This window comes from Anopheles aquasalis, chromosome 3 (assembly GCF_943734665.1).
Source record: "Anopheles aquasalis chromosome 3, idAnoAquaMG_Q_19, whole genome shotgun sequence".
Taxonomy (NCBI): Eukaryota; Metazoa; Arthropoda; class Insecta; order Diptera; family Culicidae; genus Anopheles; species Anopheles aquasalis.
The window spans coordinates 27,819,096-27,839,095 of NC_064878.1; the positions used below are offsets into that span (position 1 = coordinate 27,819,096).

Sequence of the window (20,000 nt, forward strand, 5' to 3'; positions counted from 1 at the left end):
CCCGAACCGGACGCCGGGTACGCTCGCACACGGTTGCTCATCATTGGCTGCGCCGACGGAGCGGACGTAGCCGTTTTCTTTGCAGCGGGAGGGGGCGACGAAGGCTCGCCGATCTTCCTCTTCCCCGACACCACGGTGAAGCCATCATCCGGGCTGCAAGCAGGCCCGGAGTCAGACTCCATGGCGGGGAAGGCGTGAGATGACAAGGCGAGCAACAAAAACAAAAATCAAAAACTACACTAAAAATTATAAAAAAACAAAGACAAACTACGAACAAAAATGGGTCACCCTGTGCGACGATCGGCGATCAAGGCCAAATCTCCGCGCACGATGCCCCCAAACTACTCGTACGCAACGAAGCAGGAGCAGAGCGTAATACGATTACGCGCTAGCTCCTGACGCTACGTACCACACACACACCGACACTGCCAGGAAACTAACGGGACCCGCCTAGCGTAGGTTTTACGCTACAAACGGGATACACGGTAGTTCACTGGCACAAAACACTTACGGAGACCACCAGATAACAACACGATCGTGAGAAACCGTGCTGGGATCGTCGACGGCACAGTAGCACAATGGCACAACACTCACTAACACTGGCACCACGCGACACCGTAAACAGGCCGAGAGCAGAGGAACGTAAGCGCATCCGACTTCTTCGGCTGCAGGGAGCAGAATGATTGTAGAATTTTATATTGAAAGTAATACTCGTACTTCTAGAAACCATTGCCGATGAATCTGATTAAAGATCTTACGGTTCTATCTGGCAATTTATGTTGTTGTTACTGGATAGATTTAATTATTCGAAATGAAAATCGTTTTATTCTTTATCTACTGAATCTTAGACAGTTTGACTGCTATTCATTAAAAAAATACTACAAAACCTTTTGAAGTTTAACCATCCAAGGAACGATGTTCAATCTCATATTAGCATGCGGGCCGTAAAAGACAGTAACAGCCAGTCAGTGGCGCACAGTTCAAAGTATCAATCAGTCACAAAATAATTTTGCAGGCCACGAGTTTGAGACCCTTGAGTTAGATTGATATAATTTCTCAAAAGGTTACGTAATGGAGAAGAAAGGGCAATACAATAATCTTCTATAATATATTATTTCCGCGTTTAACCGCGTTACGGAAACTTAAACTCATTTTTGGTCCGAATACAGACCCTTCTCTTGCCAACCGTAGAGTTATCTAATGAAATTCGCGTGCATTTCCCCCCAAAAAGGGACTCCTCTAGTCGTAAAGATGATGATAACGTAATACAATACATTCCACGCACCAGCATTGGGCAGCATTTAATGTAGCCTCTCTTCTAGGCTATCCTCATCAACTATCACCACCAGCAAGCTCGGTGCCTGTGCGGACAGAGTGAAACCACCGAAACCATTTCACCATCTCGATATCGCTATCGTACTGCTGGACCCACAGGATCCGCAGAGAGAGAGCACGATGTCCGCGACAGCCACAGAGGCTGCCCAATGTCGATGAACTTTCTGCCTTTTCGGGGGAGGTCGCTTAGCGGCTTCTGGCTAAGTGAATCCCGTGGCTCGGATTTTAATTAAACCATCCGCCGGCTCCGGTGGTTCATGATCGCGAGTGAGTGAACGGTGGCGGGGCGAGCCAGTGTGGGTACCATTTTTATGGTTTTCAACCTCGTATCTCTTACTTAGTGGTGCAAAGGTCCTATCTGGCTGCCTTGGCTTCTGCGTGATTAACCGCGGGACCTTCTGAGGTATTTACTGGCCTCATTTTACGCTGTGCTGTACACGGTCGATCTGTGCTGCACGTTTTCAAGGTATCTGACTATGCTGTGGATCCTTTTTCGATTTTGTATATTATTTTTGGTACCAACAAGTATGTTTCCTTGATTAAATTGAAGTGATCCTTTATATCTCCATTTTAACGACGAGAATTGAAACGAATAATCCATAAAATGAAGCAATAGCAACTCAGATTGTGCATTCAGCATACACTATAATCCCAAGCACGCCTTGCAGACTTACCGAAACTAATCCTCGGCGGTGCCGTGTAGTCTTCATCGAACTCTAGCTCCGTCTTTACTAGATTCTCGATATTGAGCTGACACTCCTGGGAAAAAAGAGTGTGGAAAAATAGAGCGAACCATCAGTCATCCGTGAGCGCAACGACACCTTGCACACGCTCTACGTTACCTCCATGTTTTTAAAGTCCCACTTGCTGATGGCTTTACTCCGGCAGAGCCGTATCCGGTCCCAGCATTTGCACTTCCGATTGACAATTTCGCAGCCCGGTTCGATGAGCACCGTGTCCGGGCAGTCACTGTCCGGACCGTCCGTCCGATCACCATCGTAGCTGTTCGCCGGAACGTCTGGAAAATGGAAAAAGGAGGCAAAAAAGAAAGGATGATGAATATTAGAGAAAGACAGTGGCAGGAACGAAACGCAAACGAAACTAATGGTTATCCGGGACCCTTTACTCCGGATTGCGGCATTCATAAACAGGAAACTTCTCTGGAAACGCGGGGCTCCCGATTTAATTGGAGCCTCCAGAGACCGAAGCATCGTCAGTAAGGGTCTTCTTCCAGTTCAAACCCCTACCCTGCAACTCATCCCGCTGTTGAGGATTGTTTGGTTTGCTACAAACACTGGCAGGAACAGAACAGGAACCAGCATCATTGCAAGCAACCAGCATCCAAAGCATACAAGAAGAGCGCAACGGAGAGAACAACACAAACGCAAACGCCCGTACGGTGACGAGCTTCCTGGAGTGGGATTTCCGGCGTCAACGTTGCGGATGCTGCAGCAGGAACCAGCTTGCTTGGATCAGTAAATGGGTGAAGTGGGAAAAGCGAAACAATTTAAACTGTTTCTAGCACAGAAGCGCACACGAGTCCCAAGGGTTGCTTCGATGCAAATGAGGGTGCACTGGCGCCATTTTGACTTGTTTTAAAAGAAGTGATTTCCACGAAAATCCTGAATTGCAAGAAGGATCGGCGTCACTTTGTATTTAACTTTTAATAAAAGCAATTCCAAGGAATAAGAATGGGTGGAGTTACTCACCAACCGATCCTGTTGCCAAGGACGTTCACAATCAATCCAACTTCCACCTCCCCTCCCCTCCATAAAATAACCCCTTTGATTGACATAAAGTGTCCCCGATGGCAATTTACCGGTCATGGGTTGATTGATATTTTTTGGCAAAACAGGAAAGCCAGACGAAAAGAAGAAAAAAAAGGCCAATAGACAAAACAAAATTCTCCAACAGAAACGCTAGACATCCTACGCACGCTTTGCCAACCCTTCCTGGCCGGTTCCGGTTAAACAAATCAAGACAAATCAACAAAAGAGCGCCACAGTCGTACGCAGCCTTTTTGTATTTGCTATTTGGAAGATTCCGGTGCGCAAACAATGGATCCATCTCCGGTTGGCCGGATGGCCGAGGGCGGCGTGTGCAGCGGAGGAGAACCGGCTTGATAAAGGGATCGATCCATCAACCCACGACCGATTTTCATCGATTTGGATGGAAATGTCAATTGTGTTTGGAAGACAACATGATGACCAAATATTTTGGAAGAAAAATGCTCGTATCCTTGCATTGTGGTCATTGTGGGCGTTTGTGACTGGCATAATGGTGGATAAAATACGCAGATATGACGTGGGCATTGTCTAATGTTCTACTTGTCGCAGGAGACATTGAAATTTAACTCTCTCTTCCTTTCAATTTTTCACTCGCTTTTTTCTCTCTTCGTCTCAGTCTATCTATTTATTTTCCTCTTTTTCTTTCTATCTCTTCTTGTTTTCCTTTTTTTTAAATAATAAAACAACTGAAAGATATAAATCAATCTTGGACATTGCAGCTAACATGGTTTGGCAAGGCCCCTCCAGAAGATATTTTATTCTCTTCTACCACCAAACACAGACTACGCACCGCAACAAATCACACCAGAGCAATTGAGGAACAGGAAACAATTTCAAGGAACAATTGAAATTGAGAGGAGCGCAAACGAAGGCCACTGACGATCTGCGTCGAGTTAGCTTGTCGTCACAGATTTTTCCGGTTTTCGTAAAATAAAAATCCGACGGCAAGAACCTTCCGAACCGTAGGTCTGTTGACTTCCGGACCATCCCTTTCACCGGATGCGGAACAACGTCGAGAAGGGTCAAAACGGTTTCGATCTAATGCAAATTTATTGTCCCCTGTGCGCTACTTTGCAACCAAAAGCGACCGGTTCCGGGGATCGCTTTTCCCTTTCTCCGGACCGTCCTGGACGCTCTCGCACTGCGCCTCACCTGGCGTGTTGTAGGATCGTAGAGGAATAGGGAAAATGAGTGTGGCGTACGCCGCCGACCGACGACCGAAAATATGCAAACGATGATGGAAAATCACCCAATCATCGAAGGGTTTAAGGGTTCCCCCCCCCCCCTCCATTTTACCTCTCTTCTGTTTTGACCTCCAGACTTTCGGTGATTTTCCTCTATCAAGCCGAACCGTCTTGTCTTCATATCGGATACCTTTTGATTGCCTGCATAGTGCGCCCCATTTTCGATTGTTTTTTAAGAGCCGAGAGATTGGAATGGGGCAGCGGGAATGGCGGGGGAAACCGTACGAAAAATCGTGACGCTGAAACTGTGTCCATCCCTTCCCATAACCAAACAACGTCATCTCCGGTTTCTTGCAGCAAAGTTAAGCAAACGTCCCTCACTCTTTGGGCCTTGTTCTGTTGCCCGGAAGTTGGAAAGGAAAATCGATTTCTGACCAACTCCGGAGCTGCCATCACATTCACATGAGGTTCTAAATGGAAAATTACAAAACACCGGCCACAACCGGCGATGGTACGATGCGCCCGAGATTGACCTAGATCCTGGATGGCTTTGCATATCCGGTAAGCTCCGGCTACGGCTACGGCACCTGACGGAGTCCAATGTCCGGACGAGGTGGCTGTGTTCGGCGAAACCAATAAAACATAACAATCTTACAGCCAAAACCCATCATCCCTCTCTCAACAATGGTCTGATGACTTCCTCACGAGGTCCTCAGCCCCAAATGTGCGATGGATTAGTGATGTCCGCAGATGGCAGCAGGTTGATCCTGCATACAGGACAAACGGCACTGATCTAAACCTCCTGATCCACCACCACCACAGTGCCCCGTGCCTGCCATAATACCGAAAAGGGGGTGAGATAGCCCCGAAAACATATTCCCATTAAACGAGCACCATGTTTGCCACATTTTACATATTTATGATTGCTCCGGTTCAACCCCCCGCCCGTTACCGTTGCTGTTGACGCTGGGGCAGCAGCCGCACATTAGGAATTGAAATCGCATCACAACGGGACGGGACCGGCAACCAGAACCACATTTTTGGGGAGTGGACTTGGGTCCCTATTGGGTCAATCCCCCTTGATTTGATTGCGCGCCAGAATGAACATTTAATAAGGCCCGGACCGGGGGGCCACCCTTTGGTCTTTCGAGGGGATCAGTTTCGTTTCGCCAAAAGAGGGGAAATTGAGTTTTTCCATTCCCTTTCCACCCTTACCCTTCACACACATGCAAATGAACAATGGTTGAGAGTGGCGATGGTCGGTGGGCAAAATGGTTGGTGGGCTGTTTTTGTTCCAGACATTTTATTATTTAATGACGTCAAATGGATTCCACACCCTCACTAATTGTTGTGGAGGGGATTGTTGGGGGTGCCGTCAATATGACTAATTGATTAATGCACTTTGATTCTTTGGGTGCAATGGAACTCGATTTTATGGTTACATTACCATTGGTAAAACGCCACCAGCGGGCCGGACCACCCAATGCATGCTCCGTTATGCATTTTCCATAATTGAGCATGAGCTGCAGGCATGCGATCGGCTGCAGGGTTGCAGTTGTGGAAACTCAATTTGCGGGCGAGTTTCGCGGCGATTGAATTTGTCTCTAGCGCCGATCCGATAATCGATTCTAGCGCGCACTCGGCGCTAAATCATTTAGCAATCAAACATAGCAACCAATGGAAAGAACAGAGCAACATGGATTGCAATTTCCCGTGACGTGTTGGTTGGTTAATCGTATTGGTATTAATGGAAGCAAGGACCACCTCGCAACGCTGATCAATTCGTGGGCTTATCAAAGCTAAACTCACAACTTTTCCACTCAACTGTGACACGTGTGTCCTTCAGACGCATACATAGACTCACAGACACGCTCTAGCAACCCGAAATGGGTGGGTAAAGCTCCCAGGTCACCATCATAACCATGAGCATAACCGTAAAGCACATTTTCGGGCTAGCGACGCGTTCGGCGCCGATGGTTCCAGGAAGTCAATTTGTACGCGTGGCTTTGTTTTCAAGCCGTGGGATTGTATGCTGCTCGAGCAACAAGAGGAAAAGAAAGGGATTAGGAGAGAGAGAGAGAGAGAGAGAGAGAGAGAGAGAGAGAGAGAGAGAAAGAAAGAAAAGAAGAACGGAACGGAAATGGACAAAATGGTCTGCCACACATTAAGCTCTCCAGATGGATCCAGCTCCAGCACCAGCGCACGCACACATACAAGCCGTAAGGAGTCCTTCTTGCTTGGTGCCTTCTGCCTAGCGGCCACGTGCGCTGGATGGAATAAATTTATTTCGAAATCTAATAAATGCCTTCCTCGGTGTCCGCGAGCTGAAGCTAATAGCTGCTGGTAATGCGGCTTTCCGCTGCCTGTGGCCTCTCCTTCTCTTGCTTACTCTCTTTTCCGTTTCGTTTCTTGGCCGGATTGCGTACGCACGCACGCCATTCAATCCACCGTGGATCGAGCGCGCGAAATGGGAAAATATGGGTAGCCTCGCGGGGAAAAGGGAGATTTTTCCAACAAATTTTCAGCGACACCTCCGAGGGAGAGGTGTTGACGGGCCGGGTGAGCGAGCCGGGTAAAGGCAACAACCGAACGAAGAAGCTGTGACTGTGGCAACAGAAAAAAAAAACCCATTGGAGAAGCCTCGGGCACGCGGCGACGTACGCCTTCCGGAAGAGGATTCTGCTGCTTTCTTCTGCTTCGCCAAAGTCACTATCCGGAACGATAACCTTCTTCTCAACGATTTCTTTACACAGTGAACGAATGGACGGACGGACCGGCGGACAGACGATTGAATTCGCGCACTCCACAGCCGAGCACATGGTCGACATTGGCTTTTCAACAGTTTAGTGCCTCCGGGAGGTCGAGGCTTGATGGAGGTGATGATGGGGAAACTCCGGAGATGGCGAATTGAAGGCGTGCGCGTCGTGGACTGCGCTGGAATTTTGATGAAACTTCCAATTGGCCTTCCAACCCCCAGGAAGGTGGCAGTGTAGTGGTATTGGTGAGTTGGATAGGCGAGACTTTCCGCCTTCCGGATCAGGATTATCATCGCCACCGGCGGCTGCTAGGGCCCGGGGGGGCCTATTGATGACACGGCGCCGTCATCTGGAATCGACGTGAGATAGGCTCGAATGGACGAAGAAATTCCAAGAATTCGATTTCAACCATCCAAAAGGGGCCCTGGGATGACAGAGCAGTAGAACTATCAGCGGGGCAGTGGAAATTTGGAGCGAAAAATTGGAAAATTTGGTGGCTAGTGAACGCGTTACCACGTGATAGCGGTCTCCGCGGGGACATAGGCCACTCCATTGGCGTTTTGATTGACATCTTGACACACTCTGGCGAAGGTAAAGGTGCCGATGGGGCGCACGCATCCGCATTTCATGTGAGAACTGTCGGCGAGCGTGATCGATGTGCCATTGAAGGACCTGCCCTGTTGCTGTTTACGATATTTTCTGTCAGCTGGGCTACAGGAGAATCTGAGTCATGGTTTCCTTTTTTTTTGGCCAGTAAATCCTCCAATAATGGCTGGTAATCTTTCGATTTCAGCAAACGCTTACAGCTCAGGGATTAGAACCCAACAACCTACCGCGGAGTTTGCTAGCAAAGCAAGGAATGCCGGCGGAGCGCGACTGACGGGCCCCAAGTCCGAGCTGGTGCACATGCATTAACATATAAAACACTTCATTTTTCTCTCGCAATTCTGCGAAACCGCTCGTCTACTGGTGGAGCAGGGCTGGAGCAGTTCTCGATCCTGCGGATGGCTTAAGGATGGTCGGCATCAGCTCCCAGTCTCCGGCGTAGGAATTATTCATGAGCAACAATGTTAAAGTTCAGATCGCGCGTGTGGCTGCCACGCGCTTATCCCATGGAAAGGATGAAGCCATCGCTTTAAGCAGGCTCAGGCTCTCACTTCGTGGAACGGGTGTTGGCGATGGTGCTGCAGAGATCTCATTCCTCGTTCCCGTCGTAATTCCGAGAAAATGGAAACGATGGAATGGGGAATCCGTAACAGGCGGTGGTTTCATCGAACGAAATGCATCGTTTTCCAGTTACTCTGGGAAAGATGAAGCCATTGCTGGGAAATGCTAGTGCCAACACCTCTCGGAACATGCTTTATATCAATAGCGTCTATCAGAAGTGTAACTATGTATCACTTAGTGAGGTATTATATTTTGCCACCCATGGTTAGGGGGGAATGGATAGAGTTATCAAAATTCTTGGATATGTGATGCAGTACTGCCTATTAATTCTGTATTGCATCGATTGATGAAGTTAATGGGAATGATGTTTGATTCCAATGAAGACCATTACATCATAAAAGAGAGAGAGCGAGACTCAGGTTCTATAGACTTCACTCACAAGCGTCAAATAGAACTTTCCAATGTGAAATTCCAGTACCTGTATTGTACAGAACAGGCGTCTCAGACTCGCGACTCGGTGCCGGTTGTGTATTTTTTAAGTTTGGTCATTAATTGTATGAAATTTTATTCTATGCATATGTTGGAATTGAAGATTTGTGGTATATTTGCAGTGACAGTAGTTTTCTAAAAACTGAATGAAGAAACATTTTTTCATCATTTCAACATTCATCCCATAATGGAGTTTGAGATCCTTGGGTTTTTTGCGATTCAAATTTCTATTACAAACCCCTGACAGCATGCAATTTTACCGGTTACCTGGCGCCTCCATCATCGGGGGTTTCGACAACGGAGCTACATAATTTCGTTTTCCCGGCGTGGCGAGCAGTTTTGAAATTACCTTTACCGCTCGTGCTACGAACACCGGGCCACCGATTGGGCTTTGATGGGAAAAAGTCAATTTTATAAAGCATCAATTTCATAAAGAGTGCCATCGAAAGCCATGCATAGAAGATAGTAATCTCCACTAACCCTCACTCTTATAAAGCATCGTACCGAAGGGCCCATTCCATGTGAAAACAATTCAAATACCATTAAAATCGTTGTGGCACGATTGGTATTCATCTCGAAGAAGATGCCATTTCACTTCATAAAATACTTCTCCCACAGTCTACTGCGATGACATTCTTTCCACCGAGAGCACAGCCCCGAACACCAGCTGTCACCAACAGTCAAAAGCTGTTCGTAGCAGCATATGCAGCAGAAGCAGCTCACGGAGCTGTCATTCCTATCTCATCCATCAAGTATCCTTCGTTGCGTGACAAATTATTTAAACTGAATGCCAGTGACGGTCGCATCAGCACCGTTCAGATTCCAGTGAACCATCATGTGTGTTTATGTGTGCGCGTGTATCAATGCACGATAATGGAACTCTGTGATTCATGCAAAGGCACACGGGAGAAATTGGTTTTCTGTGTTTTGAAGCAGAATAAAGAGGAACCGTCCATAGATAGAACTGCTTGAATGTTGCTCTTTCTTCAGTGCAGACGTTTCACCATGATTGTTGATTGTGAAACTTTGAAGCTAAATTGTGAACTGAATGAATGGAAAATCCTAACCTCAACAACTTTCATATTGCGTTCGTTGCGTTAACCAAATGGGTGACCAGACCTCCCCAGCATTGTGCAGAAGAGCGTAATGCACGGGAACATATGATTATGAATTGGCCTTGTGGGCAGATTTCATTTTCACATCCCATCCCATCCCATCTTCCCCTATACCGCCTGTGGCTGTGTGGCTTTGTACTGCTTTGGCTCCCTCCAGGCCACGCAGGTCATGTGCAGCTTGAGCCTCGAGAGCCACTTCACAGCGGTGACCACAGAAATCCAATTTTGACTTCTGTCGCTTGCATCGCACCGTCGCCTGGTCTCCATGGATCCACACGCAAGAGAGAGCGAAAGAGAGAAGAGATAGAAAGTGACCAATTTTCTCAAGCGTCTATCATGCAGCACCCACCCACTGGTACCGGTGCCCCGAAGGAACCATTCATCTACCTACGTCGCTACGTTGGCTGGAGGATGAAACAAAAATATCGTAGAAAATCTGTAGTCGGAAGGAACTTGCCGCTTGCTTCTACCGGTGCGTCACTGGTTTGCTTCAGCAAAGCAAGCACGAAAACTCGCGAACAGCATCAGTAGAAGAGTTTCGTTTCTATCGTCGACCTTACTCCTGAAGTTCCCCGGAAACCGTGCCAGTAGCAGACTGCACCGAATGGACCACAAAGTCAGGAGTATACCGTTGGCCATCCGGACCATCCGGAGTATACCGTTGGCCCATAGGTATCCAATACCTTCAATTTATGAACGATGAGGCTGATTTGGGATCGACAATTGCAGCTCGAGGTCGACTCGAGGCGAGCAAAAAAGAAAAAAAAGGATCCCAAGAGTGCTCGGACTCACTTGAAACGACGGCGCCAGACACAGACCAGGCCCCGGTATTCCCGGTAGCCGACAATTTCGGGACGAGAAAAACGTGGAAAGCGAGAGAGTGGACGTGAGTTCGTTTGCATCTCGTCCTTCTTTTGCACGCCAGCACGGTGACCGTTGTAACCGGTGGTAACAATGAGACGACCTGGAACCTGACTTGACTGTACCCTTAAGTACCGTAGCAAACACCCGTTGTCCCCGTTACCCGTGCGACCGTAGGGGTTTGCGATGGGAATGTCCGCTTAAGAGCCACCGGCACACATACATACACACGTCAGGATGGGTTAATCTATCCTGAAAGGTGAAACCACATGCGACGGACGGTCCGGACGGGCCAACAGCAAACCTCCAGGCCGATCCCATATCCTACGAGGTGAGGTCGTCTGGTACGGAGGACCTTCTCGCCGGTTCTGGTTGTAATAAATAAAAACCATGGGCGCTCGGTCCAGCTTCCCGGATGTGCTAGCCGGGCATCTCAGGCAATGAACTATAATGAAGGTCCGCACCACCGTACGTAGGGAACCGAGGCCACAAAAGAAGAGCGCCACCGGGACAACAACAAAACGACGGACGAACGATGCCGGGCTGTGGTGGCCACCAGCCCCCCTGGGGGGGTGTCCTGGCGTCCATGTAGAGTGTAAACTGAGAAGATAATTTGCAACAGTCATCCTCAGAGGTCCGTGTGTGCAGACGCCGAGGAGGAGCCGAGATTTATACGCGATCCTTCTTGTGTTCCGTGTCTTCTCTGGCAAACAGCGCGCTGGCATGTTGTCCCCAGTGACCCCCACCCCTAAGGGTGGTCGGTTGAGATTTGTTTGCATGCCATTACCCGGTGGCCAGCGGGCGAGTGGAACATACCTCTTGCACAGAGCTCCATGGCTCGTAATTTATTACCCTCCCATCACCATCATCATCATCATCTGGAGGGAGAGCATACCACATAACCTCAAACAATCGTACGGTTACTTTGATTAGCTTCGACACGCCGCAACTCCAGCGGATGACACTTTGAGTCAGTCAGCACCAACTGACAGCTGCCGTCAATCGGAGTAGACAAGGCGCAACACGATTATGATCGAATTACTTGTCCTCATCCCGGCCAGCACACAACCACCACTCATGCCGTCCGTAACTGATTATTAATAAACTGTCGACCGACCGTCCTACCGACTGGACCGGCCCTGGACCGGCTCGCTTCCTCTCTGGCGCGCTCGGAGCAGGAGCAAGCGGACCGGTGGCACGGTGGCAGGAATTACTTTCGAACAGATTTAATTTCATTTTAATTAAATCCACCGCCAGCACTCCCACCATCCTCAGTGCGTTTACTTCATCGTTCACGCTTGCTCGGTTGGTTGGTCACCGTTTCCACAGTACCTACTGGGTACTCTTCCCACTTTCCCAGGGAAATCATCTCCTGCGCAGCACGCAGCGTGGGCAGTGGAAACTTCCGAGGGGCCCTCACTGCTCACTGCTGGTGCCGGCATAGCGAAGCTAATATTGACTTTGCCGATGTTTGCGCTCGTCTGCTATCGCTATGTTTTCCTTTCGCTTTTTCCAGGATTCTTTTTTTTTTCTTTCTTCACCCGGCTGCTGCTTCAGTTGTTGTTGTTTTTCACAGTCTTCCGGTGCCGGGCATCCGGTCCCTGTGCTGCCGCTGCCGGGCTTTTCGGTAAACTGTGGTACAAATTCCAAGAGCCATGGTCGCCAGACGCTTGGATGGCGTTCAACTGTCAAGTTTAAATTCGATTCTGTCTGCTTGTGCTGGAGTTGGTCCCACTTCTGCCGTCATCGCACTGTCATTGGGTCGTTGGGTCGGGGAAATTGTTTTTAAAAATGAAACATTCCACGCGATCCTTTCTTAAATCCTTGCCAGCACGGATGCTCGCCAGTATAATGACTTCCACGGATGCACCAGGGCGTAACTGGGCGCCACTGATTCCTGGAGCAGGCAGCAGTTCCTCGGAGCGGTTGCTTGGTACTGCTACGATCCGGTGGATGGACGAACCAGCACGTACCAAGTACTGCTGTCCCGTGGCCTTGGCTACACATTTTTAAATGAGGAAATATTTATTCAACAAACATCAAACTTGCTGCAAAACCCAGCTCGCTGCCTGCTGTTCATCGGTTGGGCTTGAGTTTCCGGTTTCGTCGAGGCGATCCGAGGATGGCCAGGATTTTCCATCTTCAGGGATTAGCCAGGGTAATCGTGTTTGCTTTACGCCGTCTGCACGATCTGGTCGAATCTCTTTTCGTCCGGTTCCGGTAGCGGTTTTTCGGCTTGCACCCGTTTCTTAGCTTGGTCAAACACAAAAAAATTGTAGAACGAAGACTCGAGCCGTGTGCTTAATTTCCGTCCCGGGGTTTTGCCAGGATTTTCTGGTACGTTTCCTCCAAATTTTTGGACTTAGTTTTGGTAGAGCGTTCGTAGAACTGAAGCTGAATTAGTGGCCACACCAAAGGGCAAATATAGTTTGTCAGCAATCCTTTCACGTTTATTATTCGATGCTTCTGCTTGGTTTTCCATATTGCAACCATTTTCCACCGGAATGCACCATGGGCATCAGTGTCAATGACCAGATCCCTGGCCTGTCATTCATATTTCAAAACGTAATTTAATATATCAATACCGATCGCCGTCGGTGATTCGATTAAGCTGTAATTATTGAAATGATTGGTTACACTTGACACCTGGCACCCGCGGCCTCTGGTGGGTGGACGATCCCCGCCGAGAGTTTTTTTCCTTATGTTGGGGTCACTGCATGTCAAGCGGAAATGGTTGTAAACACTCATCAGTGTAATTTATTGATTGCACATCAGCAATGTGAGTGGCACGTGTTTAATGGTGAGTTGCTGGCATTCGCGAGAGTCCTGGTGCCCCGTATTCATCCCTCTCCCTCCCTTTTTTCCACCCCCATCGAGGGCTTTCATCACGCACTCGATGACGAACAATTTATGACATTTAAATGGCCCGCAGCTAGGCATACAAGTGACCTTCCTCACACCCCCCGTGCTGCTGGTGTTCTATAATCACAAATCATGTCCGAATAACACTAACAACTCCCCCTCCAAAAACCATCCCCTACCATTAGCTGAAGGCCATCGATGGCTTTTGGCAGCCATCACCGTCGAAAAGTTGACCGCCGGGCATCATCAGTCAGCTTGACCACCGCTTGGCATGGCCATTCATTGCCACAATGATGTGGCAGCAAAAACGGGCAAAAATCATGCGCCACCCCCAGGCGGTTGTTGCAGCGAACGGAAAATATCAACGACACCGAGTGACCGTTGGTCGCTGAATGATAAAAAGCTGGCATCGGCTGCAGGAGATGTTGGCGGTAGCTGACCTTTCCTCATCTTCCCCCACCTTCGTTCCCTGTTTGACTACTTACCCATGCACACACCGGAACCACCGACCGGTGGCTTGGAAACGCAGCTAAGCGGTGGTTCGCAGGTCCCGGAAAAGCCACCGGGGCCACCGCACGCCTCACCGACCGTCCTGGCACACACTTTGCAGCACCTGTTCAGAGATGGTGGACATTAAAAGAGGGGAAAAACAAAAAAAAAACACAAAGAGAGAGAGAAAAAAGGAAAAAGAGAAAGAGCGTTAGTTTTTGAAAACGTAGGTTAGGAAAAAAGGAGGAAAACCCTCGCTTGGATGCGGAAGAGAAAACAGCATGGCGGAATGTCCTGTGAGGGGGGGTGGGGGAGTAGCGGACCGTTAGTTGCAAAATAATTCATCCAACAATGGACTCGTCGAGTGGCGATTATGGGCGAAAGGATATAAAATTTAACAATCAACCCCAGGCCCACGACCATCGCCATCGACCGCGCTGACGCAACGTTTTTATGGTTATGTTGACGGGGTGTGGGGTGAAAGCAGTCGGTGGAAAATGATTGTCGATCCAGGGGGCTGGTAGCATTGGCGAGCGAGCGGGCGTCCTGTAAAACAACTTTCCCACAGTTTAGTGTAGAGGAGTATTTTTTTCCAAGGATTTTTTTGTTTGTTTTTTTTCTTCTCTGCTTTGCTGCTCACAACACAACAGTTTCGGGAATTGTGCATCACCATCGGCAACCGGTCGCGCACGGCACGGTGGCGATGGCGTAATGAGTCTCATTCGATGCAGGTGAACACTTTATTGCGAATGGGAAAAGTTTGTTCTTTCGTCCATTCGCCCCAATACGTGTGCATCTGTGTGTTAATGCGCGGAATGGAGTGCTAATTGTACCTGGGCCGGTATGGGCTGCTTGCTTGCGGGGACTCTCGTAGCAATTTGTGGAATAACAAAAAACAGGGCCATGTTGAGCAGGATTATCTGTAGCAGTACAGCCATTTTTCTGTGTTGTTCGTATTCTAGGTTGTTTCTCATTTTTGCCGTCACCATTTTTTGAGTATAATGAAGAATATTACGATGTATTAATGGCCAATTAAAGAACTTCATGAATAAATATTTAAATAGAACAGGAACAGATACGTAACACCACATCACGTGTTGACTTTTCATTTTGTGACTTCAAATGAAAAAAAATAGTAGAGAGCTTTATACTAAGCGAGCTCTTACGATGTTAAATAAAATAACAAATTAAACAACTTGTCTCCTAGCAAATTTACTTTAACTCAAGTTAATTCGAATTTGGGGGAATTTGAGTCCTATTTTCTAATTGCGTTTTATGTCATCTTTTAAAAATGTGAATAAACAACCTCAAATTATTTTCGATTATTCCAATTGTGGAATTTTAAAATACTCAATTGTTGGTAATCACAGCCCCCTGGGTTACTAAATATTTAATAGAAACCACTCAAAAAATAACCCCTACGACCTCGATCTCTAACACCTGCTAAGCTTAATGTGCAACGATAAGTTTTTAATCATCTACCATCGCATCATCGCCGTCACTGGACCAACAGCATCGTGAACGTGGACCCTTTTCACACGCTTTAATGGCTTCACTAGTTCTACGAAACCCAAGCCATCCACCGTCCACCAGCAACAGCCACGACTGTTCCTCCCAACAAACACCATAATCGACTACGAGGAGGGTTTATTCCAGATCATCAGTACAGCCGGCACTCCAGTTCATTGGCTGCAGTACGGAGAGGAAAACAGCAGCACTTTTCCTTCGCACCCTCGCAATAAAACAATTCCTGGCCCAACTAGTAGCCCCAACTAATAGTAGCAACCGGGCACCCGGACTTACCCGACAAATGGTCAAGCAATTGCCAGCTTGCCAGAACTACCGCAGTTCCCCCAGCGTATGGTGTCACCTCGAAGGTCTTGCATAGAGTCCTTTTTCGTATTTGGGATTCACCAGAGAGAGAGAGAGAAGGAGAAAAAAAGGGGACTCGGCGCCAAAGTTGGAGGCTTTGACAGGCACCAAAAAAACGAGTCACTTCAATGATGATCCCTCCATTTCGACGACTAGGCAGCGCTTGACTCGCTTCGCTTCTTCCAGCTGTACACCACGGTCCGCACGGAGTCCCCACGGAGCCGAGCGTGTTGAAAAGTTCAGACCCTTCCACCTAACAGCCGACTCCGTCGCTCCGTCTCAACAGTCTGCAGCTGACCAGCGAGCAAAAAAAATTGGCGAGAGTTTTACTATCAGCAAATAATCAGCACCGTTTTTCTATGTTCCACGACGACGGACCGGCCGACGGACCACCCCCCTCTGCTCTTCAGCTCGCTCAGCTCAGCGGGGGATACCACGTGGGACCAACGAAGAACTCATAGTTCAACCCTCGACAACACCGACCAGGGGGAGTTTTGGTCTTGCGTCCGCTTCCATTCCGTTGAATATTCATCGTTCGTGTCGTGATTTTGCCGTCGACCGTAACCTCCCACACACTCACCCACACGCGCTCGCACGTGCCTGATGCAAATGAAAGAAAAGAAGAAAAAAAAACGGGGAAAAAACTTTCACCCTCGCCAGCGAAAGGGTCTCGGAAAGGAGAAGGAGGGCGATCCTGGCGAACTTTGAACCTTCGCACCGGTTCCTCCCAGGTGGATTGAATCAAGGGACAGGTAAAGTTGGTGGCAACGTGGCAGAAGAAGAAGAAGAAGGCGAAGGAGAAAAAACACCTGAAATGGGCAGCAAAACATTTGTTGGACACCAAACCGCACCACCGCCACCCCGTGGCAAACCCCGTGGCATCCCTTTTGGACGTAATCGTTACGCCACGAACGGTCACGAGTGCTCGCATGCAAATGAAATCGCACCTCGACTCGGCCAGCTCGCTGCCAGCGTTTAGCTTCGGTGGAGGTGAGCGACTCCTTTCTAATTCCTTTAGAACCAGGAGCCCAGGAGAGGGTAGCGGTAGTCAAGGGTAGCGTAGGGTTTCGGATTTAGGATTCTCTAAAGATTTCCTCCAAAGCAACTCGCTGCAACTTTTACGGTGGTCTTTCGTGTAAAATAGTAACGGAATTCTAAGCTCAAGGAGCGCCATTTGGCTGCCCCTCTCCCGGCAAAGCAGTGCGGCAAGGCGTGAGAAGTGGCCATTTTGGATTCATGCTCGAAACCATTTGCCAGGCCAGTCGCCAGGCCGGGTTTTTCGGCTAATGAGGCAGCCCTTTTTGTGCCATTTTTTAGCCACCATTTCAACATTTCAGTTTGGTGTTCTGGAAGAGGTCGCTGAATAGTACCTTAGACCTGTTGGTGGTGGCAGAGGGATAATTAGCGTACCGCCCGCGGTTGTACTGGGCAGCTGCTGATGAAGGAATCGATTCGAGTCGTGGTCTCACCGCTCGCTCCCACCGCCCGGTCGGTCGATTACCGCCCATCCTGAAACTCGCTTCGGTGCTCGGTGGTTCTGATTTTCCGAAAATGGTCGCTTCACACGCCAAGCTGCCATAAATTAGTGTTCAAGGATTTCAGGGAAGGCAGGTAGGCCGGCACACGACATACCGTAGCACTGCTGGAGCTCGAATGGGCGGTGTTAATTGCACTATTTGGAAGATATAAATTTGAGCAGCACAGCATCGACCGTCGGCGCAAGGCTAGGGAACCTGTTTTACGCTTCGACCACCTTCACAATGACTGTGAAGAGCGCGCGCGCTCCTGTTTGGGGTGAACACCGTGAGGCGATAAAGCGGCTAATTTATGGCTTGTAGTTCACAAGCCGATACACATGCCCCGTTTTCGGGTGGGGTAGAAAGGGATTTCGATGGTAGCGTGGCAAGTGACATTTATGAGTACTTCAGCGGGGTCATTACGCTGGGACGATACCGACACAGGGGATTGCGAGGATTGGCTGTTGCTGTATTTCCACGTCATTTGTTGTTCACGGACGTTCAGTTCGTTTGGTTCGTCAGGCAATTTTGGTGGCCATTCGGGGGACTCCATGGAGAGAGTTGTGCATTAGGTTTAGTGTTGCTTAGTGAATTGAATTATGAAATCAATATCATGAACCTGAACACTAACATGAATACTTGCAAAGAATTTGTGAGTGTATAGGAAGGGTTCAATATGCTTTTTTATTGATTTTCTTATGTCTTTAGACCTCGTAAACTCATTTCAGAATGCGGGCCGCAGAAGAATGTAACTGCCAGCCCGTGAGCCCCATAGTTTGGAAGTGCATCGCTCTATGAAATTTGCCTTTTCCCACCTAAGCCCAATCGGTGGCCCGGTTTTTGGTGGCAAGTGAGGTAGAGGCAATTTCAAAACTGCTCGCCACGCTGGGAAAACGAAATGATGTAGCTCCGTGGCCGAAATCCAATGATGGAGGCGCCAGGTAACCGGTAAAATTGCATGCTTTCCGTTTTTTTTAAAATAAAAATAGCTAGTTAATGTAAGGATCTCAAATTTCATGATGTTGTTAATGTTAAAATGTTGTAAATATGTTTCTTCATTCAAAGCTACTGTCACTGGAAATAAAGCACCAATCTTCAATTCCAACATATGCATAGAACAAAATCCGGAACTTTCTCTACTAGCATTAGATTCTGACTACAATTTACAGAAGGAGAAAAGGATTAGTAACAGGTTGTAAAGTGTAAAGTAAAGTGATATTACATCCAGACATTTATTTATTAGGCGACATGTTTCTGAGATAAAATTCTAAGAACCAAATCGACGCACTATCCTTAGACAGCTTAGCTTGCTCGACAGTCTGGCTGCTCAAGTGTTAGGTGGAAATATTTGCTTCTTGAATTAACTCTCTACACAAACGAGCTGACACCGACACCAAATTATAGACGAAGTCGATCACTTTAATGCTGGCATTCCCATTACTTCGTTGCTGTTTAAGGCGCTATGAAGTTAAAGCCAAACCAAACGCCCCTGCCGCTACTCCTAATCCACAACCGCCCCCCAGTACCTTCGTTCTCGCTCCCTACGGTCCCTTGCCCCAAAAAGTCGATTCCCCGAAGTGAAATCATTCGTAGCGCCCACAACCATCGGGTTCCATTTTCTGGGAGTGTTGTCTCGTTAGCATCTTGGCATTTTTCCGCGTATTTCCTTCACTTCAACCATCATTTACCGTGCTCATGTTCAAACCACGCATCCAACTCAAAGAAGTTCCATTCCAAGAAGTATGTCACCGGACGACACAGCCCCAAAACCGAGGCATAATCCACGGGTCCATAAATTGGAACAGGCCTCTCCCGAAGCACGCGAACTCGACAAATAAACTGTGTGTGCTGATGTGCAACATGTCATATCATGACCCCGGGAGCTGACCCTCAAGATGACCGGTGCTGGTGGTGCTACTGCTACTGACGGTCGCCATTTGTGAACGAAGTAAAAGTTACTGGGCTCTCATATTATGCTAATTCGCGTTCAGTTTGGTTCGGTTCCAGCATCAGAAGGACCGCAAAGTTTCTGGGAAAAGATTTTTACTTCACCCTTAGGCCTTAGTCACGACAGATAAGGAGCTCCGCGCTCAAGTCAGAAAGATAAGAAGTCAGTTGGCAGGAGTGGCGTTGGAAGAAAGTTCCGGCCACACATACAAAAAAAAGTACCGATATCAGGAGGGTGGTTATGCTGTGATCACTGAACATTGAGCGTGTTTCACGAATTGCCTTAAGCACATTGGTTTCAGCAGCAGCCGCAGCAGCAGGAGCAGGAACAGGAGGAATCCAGTGAACAACAAACTTGTAAACGATTCGGCGTCCGAGCGTCCGGTTGGTCCGAACCAAAACTGACCCCGTCCAGCGTCATGCGTCAGCAACATTAGCATCATCGTTCCTCTCCCACTCCGAAGAGTCGCTTTTTGTGCCAAACTTTTTCCTTTCCCCAAAATGGATTCTGCGTAGACAAATCTATATGTGGGTATGTGTGCGTTCTATGGTTTTTGGTCAGCAAACAGTCCGTGCCGTAACGTTACCAGCAGTGACTTGCAGCCTCTTGAGCGGCCAG

General features: G+C 48.3%; 1 protein-coding gene across 1 annotated transcript in view; it reads right to left on the reverse strand.

The window, feature by feature from the left end:
- The window catches only part of LOC126574255 (cysteine-rich motor neuron 1 protein-like), a 147,385-nt gene that overhangs the window by 125,668 nt on the left and 1,717 nt on the right, over window positions 1–20,000 (reverse strand). Inside the window, exons 2-4 of the mRNA XM_050234334.1 lie at window positions 14,042–14,169; window positions 2,178–2,353; window positions 2,010–2,094 (exon numbers count right to left, since the gene is read on the reverse strand). Coding sequence (XP_050090291.1) covers window positions 2,010–2,094; window positions 2,178–2,353; window positions 14,042–14,169 — 389 coding nt within the window. The remainder of the gene's footprint in view (window positions 1–2,009; window positions 2,095–2,177; window positions 2,354–14,041; window positions 14,170–20,000) is intronic.